Here is a 5,000-nt window from a genome sequence, read left to right on the forward strand (position 1 = left end):
GATGATGTTTTTGGGCGTGTTAGGCCTTTATTTTGAAAGGACAGCTTAGACATGAGGGGGGAGAGGGGGGGGGGTGACCTGCAGCAAAGGGCCGTAGGTCGGAGTCTAACCTGCGGCCGCTGCGTCGAGGTGTAAACCTCTGTGTGGGCGCGTGCTCTACCAGCTGAGCTCCCCGGGCGCCCCCCCTGTGATGGTGTTTTAATGGTGGTTCGTGTTGCAGGAAACCGTTCAGCGCGCTGGCGTTCTCCCACGATGGAAAACACCTGGTGACTGGAGAGGTAAGAGGCTCACGCCACGCAGACGCTCTCTCACACACACACACACACACACACACACACACACACACACACACACACACAGAGACACACACACAGACACACACACACAGACACAGAGACACACACACACACACACACACACACACACAGAGAGACACACACACAGACGCTCACACACACAGACGCTCACAGAGAGACACACACACACACACACACACACACACACACACACACACACACACACACACAGAGAGACACACACAGATGCTCACAGAGAGACACACACACACACACACACACAGAAGGAGAAGCACTGCTACTCTCTGTCCTGGTCTTCTCAGGTGCGAGCATATCACTCCGCCCAAGTAGCAGAAGTAGCAGAGCTTCTCCTTCTGAGAATATAGTTCCCAGTATGTTTACAGTTAGAAGATGGCTGTGTGTCATGTGACCTTGTTATTTGTACACCCTGTGACTCTACAAATCACAACATGTAAATAGGAACATGTTGGCGTTATTTTGTCACTTATTGGGAGCAGTAGGCTAGATGGAGCCGGTTACCTCCAGGATCTGTGCTAAGCTAGGCTAATGGTGGGTACGTCAGACACGCACAGAGATGAGAAGGGTATGTATGGTCTTAAGCCTGGTTCACACGGCAGGATAATTAGGCCGATTTTAGCCCCGATTCCCCCCTTCTGACAATCTTAAGGATGCTCCGATTATGGTAAAATAATCTGATCAGATGTTCCTGCCGTGTGTGGTGTGTTAAGACTGCTCTCGTCTGCTCTGAAGGACGTCGGGACCACTCCCATCTCAAATCGGGGATATCCAACATGTTGGATTGTTTTGGCCTGATTTCTCCTTGTGTGTGGTGTCCCCCGGGGACAAACGAGCACGCAGCCTGTGGACTGTGGCGTGTAGCCAATCAGAAAAAGAGGTGACGAGGCGGCGAGGAAAGCACCGGGAAACAACATCAAAACAGCCGGCGGCACGGCGCAGCAGAAAGTCCGGTGGACGTCGGAGATAAGTAGAGCAAGTATAGTCCATGCTGGCGTTGTCTCCACTTCTTTGACCGTCGCTACAAACCAACTACAAACTATCGCCACTGCGTCCTCTTCGTCCGCCATGATTGTTTACTCTGAAGTCACGTTTGATCTCGAGGGATTTTGCGAGATTTCCCGTCTGACCTGGGAATGCTCGGGAGTCAGATGGGTTCGTGTGTGATGTGTTGCACCACACGCTGTACGACCAAAACTGGTAGACCGTGATTTTTTTATCGCCGTGTGTGGAGTCTCTCAGGATTGGAGAATCGGCCGACAATTTTAAAATCGTCCCGTGTGAACCAGGCTTTATCTAACTCTGGGTGATACGGGGAATAAGATAAAGACCCAATAAGTCGGCGTGTTCCTTTTTAAATGGTTTCAAAACTGCATCCTGACTGTGATCCACCCAACTCAACTATTAGTCAAATTAATTCATGATTTCTGGAGGGTTTTAACTCAAAAACTAGGTATAATGTCACAAATTAGGTTTATTATGAAGAAAAAAACACACATAACCCTAAAAAAATTCTACCAAAAGGTTTCTCAGCTGGTTTTTGTAGTATTAGGTGTCCTTAATAACATACTAAAAGTTTACCAAAGTTTGACCACTAGAAAGGTGTAATTTTCTAGATGGCGTCCAAGATGGGCTGGACGCCCTTAAAAAAATCCTAAGTCCTTCAATATTTGACCTAGCCGAGTAGTCTTGGTGTCTAACCCCATGTTGTCTGGGTCTATGAAGCCATTGGACTTGTCTAATTTGCACTGACATGATTACATACTTATGGAATACATGATTTTGTGAGATTACTGTAAGGTTGTTTGGGGTGAACCAGAGATATAAACGGTTCAGCCTATGTCATGTAACTCCTACTCAGTATGTGTTTTTGGACACATACCCTTTTTTTTGCTAAAACACAGACTTGACATTCAATGTAAAAGTTATTTAACCAGTACTGGGCAGGCTGGGTAGCTCTGACCTTGTCATCGAGCAGACATTGATGCGATCCTTGAAAAGCAGTGGAGGCTTGACCCATGGAGGTGGAATGACTGAAGAAATATGAGCATTGTGGACCATGTCTACACCCATCACATCTGAATACAACAACGCCATGCAGGAATTCAATGACCTCACCTACACGACCAGCGAGCAGCACCGAGAATCCTCAGAAGCAAGGATGAAAAGAGATCACTCTGTTATGTCACGATACGATATCATCGCAATACTTATGTCACGATACGATATCATCGCAATACTTATGTCACGATACGGTATCATTCCGATACTTATGTCACGATACGATATCGCGATACTTATGCCACGATACGATATCATCACGATACGATATCATCACGATACTTATATCACGATACGATATTATTGCGATTTCAAACATATTGCAATATTCTGCGATATATTGCAATTTATTACCTTTTTTTCCAACTTCAAATTTTTCCCAATTTCAAATGATGTCCCCAAAAGGAAACTTTGTCAACATCTGTTTTACCTAAAAAGATCCATTTCTCTGTTTGTTCATCTCACTTCAGTTTTATTGCTGCAAAATGGGATCGTCAAGCAGACAAAATGGCGCTTTTCCACTACGTGGTACCTGCTCGACTCGCCTCGACTCTACTCGCCTTTTTTTGGTAAGACGACCAGCCACGCTGAGGTGGTACTAAAATCTGCAACGGAAAACGGACGCACGTGGCGAGTCGAGCAGGTACCATGTAATGGAAAAATGCCAAAACTGACCAACACATATATAATAATAGATCAATACTTGGTGTCTGTGTATCGATACAGTATTGCCACGGTAAATACTGCGATGCTATGCTGTATCGATTTTTTCCCCCCACCCCTAATAATTGTACTTGTAATCACTTATCTATCATGCAAATATGCAAATTAGAATATTACATCGCCAAAACATGTGATAGGCACCAGTATTCCTGGTCCAGGAGGAACACAAAATGGGGCCTTTCTTTCTTGGAGTCAACCTTTGGTAAACTTTTAGTATGTTCTCAAGTACATCTGATGCTACTGTCAACCACTGAGAAATCTTTTGTTAGAATTATTTTGGGGTCAAGCCGTATTTGCAGCTGACTGTACAGTCACCTGGATTCAACTTTGTGCAAATGAGAAGCGGGAAAGTCGCCGCCCCCACGACGCTCCCAGAATGCATTGCCCAGCTGCTTTCAGAGACAGCGAATGAGAAGCGTGAAAATGACGGCCAGCGTGGACACACGTGTGTCTCTCTCTCTCTCTCTCTCTCTGTGTGTGTGTGTGTGTGTGTGTGTGTGTGTGTGTGTAGAGTGGTCACATGCCCTGTGTGAGGGTGTGGGAGGTGGATGGAGGGGGGGGTCAGGTGGCTGAGGTCCAGTGTCATAAATACGGAGTTTCCTGTGTGGCGTTCTCCACCAACAGCTGCTACATCGTCTCCGTGGGATACCAACACGACATGACTGTTAGTGTGTGGGACTGGAGGGTGAGGACACACACACACACACACACACACACACACACACACACACACACAGAGTGACTAAATATCATTCATATCAAACAGTTCAGTTATTACTTTCTGTTTTAATGTGTGTGTGTGTGTGTATATATATCTGTGTGTGTGTGTGTGTAGAAAGGGTTGATCATTGCCTCCAACAAGGTGTCCAGCCGAGTGTTGGCCGTCTCCTTCTCTCAGGACAACAGCTACTTCGTCACCGCGGGGAACCGGCACGTCAAGTTCTGGTTCCTGGACGCCTCCAAAGAACGCCGGGTAACTTCCTGCCCTCTGGTCAGCCAATCACAGCCCTCCTACAGGGCACCCGCACGGACGTTACTCTGTTAAACTAGTCTGACATTTAATAGTCTGAATATTAGAATGAAGACTGAGAAGTGGTGAATTTAGCTTCACAAAGGTCTTACGTTTGTCTTGTGCATTCGTAGGATTCAATAAATATTTCATGTGTTTTTTTCATATTATAAGAGCTTTGAAAGCTACAAATTTTATTATTTAGTACTTTTCTGTGACTTAAAATCCAGACTGATTTATATGGCTGTGAAGTTGGCATTAATTATCCTCCAAGGTGGTGTTAAAATGTCTGTTTACAAAGTATTAAAGGGGTGGTTCAGAATTTAGGACATAGGACCTCATTTCCAAGTTAGCCAGTGTGAGACAGTTTTCAACACATTTCATCCAGTCCTTGCAGTTGCATAGTTAGCTGGTGCTAGGCTAGCTGGTGCTAGGCTAGCTGGTGCTAGGCTAGCGCAAGTCAACAGTATCTGCTAGCCTGCCACTAAAAACAGTCTTACGCACTCCATAGTACACCCGAGGCAAATAAATTATAACGCCAGACTATCAATGTAAATGTCTGTTGATAGAATAATGTTAGAATTAAAACTACCCTTATACTTTGTTCCCTGTAGTTGGTAGCATAGCATAGGCTACAGCAGTGGCGGAGTGATATTACCTAGGCTACTGAGAAAGCTGGTTTACGTGACAATCACGCAAGTTTATTTACCTGCCGCTGTGAGCTCCAACTAATCCACTCTGCCAGGCTATAACTCACATAACGTTACTGGTACATGAAAGCACACGGGCTAGCAATTTGCATGTAAACTGTCCGAGCTTACATGACTTTTCTGTCAGCAATTACATAAAGTTAGCGGTTAGCCCAGCCAGGTATC

The 5,000-nt window shown here is 45.4% G+C and overlaps 1 protein-coding gene across 6 annotated transcripts in view; it reads left to right on the top strand.

The window, feature by feature from the left end:
• wdr62 (WD repeat domain 62) overlaps nucleotides 1-5,000 on the top strand; it is a 46,643-nt gene that overhangs the window by 5,060 nt on the left and 36,583 nt on the right. For all 6 annotated transcript variants that reach the window (XM_036001599.1, XM_036001603.1, XM_036001604.1 and 3 more), the window contains exons 4-6: nucleotides 221-278; nucleotides 3,628-3,801; nucleotides 3,952-4,089. In XM_036001599.1, the coding sequence (XP_035857492.1) occupies nucleotides 221-278; nucleotides 3,628-3,801; nucleotides 3,952-4,089 (370 nt within the window). The remainder of the gene's footprint in view (nucleotides 1-220; nucleotides 279-3,627; nucleotides 3,802-3,951; nucleotides 4,090-5,000) is intronic.

The sequence above is a fragment of the Sander lucioperca genome, chromosome 5 (genome assembly GCF_008315115.2).
Source record: "Sander lucioperca isolate FBNREF2018 chromosome 5, SLUC_FBN_1.2, whole genome shotgun sequence".
NCBI lineage: Eukaryota > Metazoa > Chordata > Actinopteri > Perciformes > Percidae > Sander > Sander lucioperca.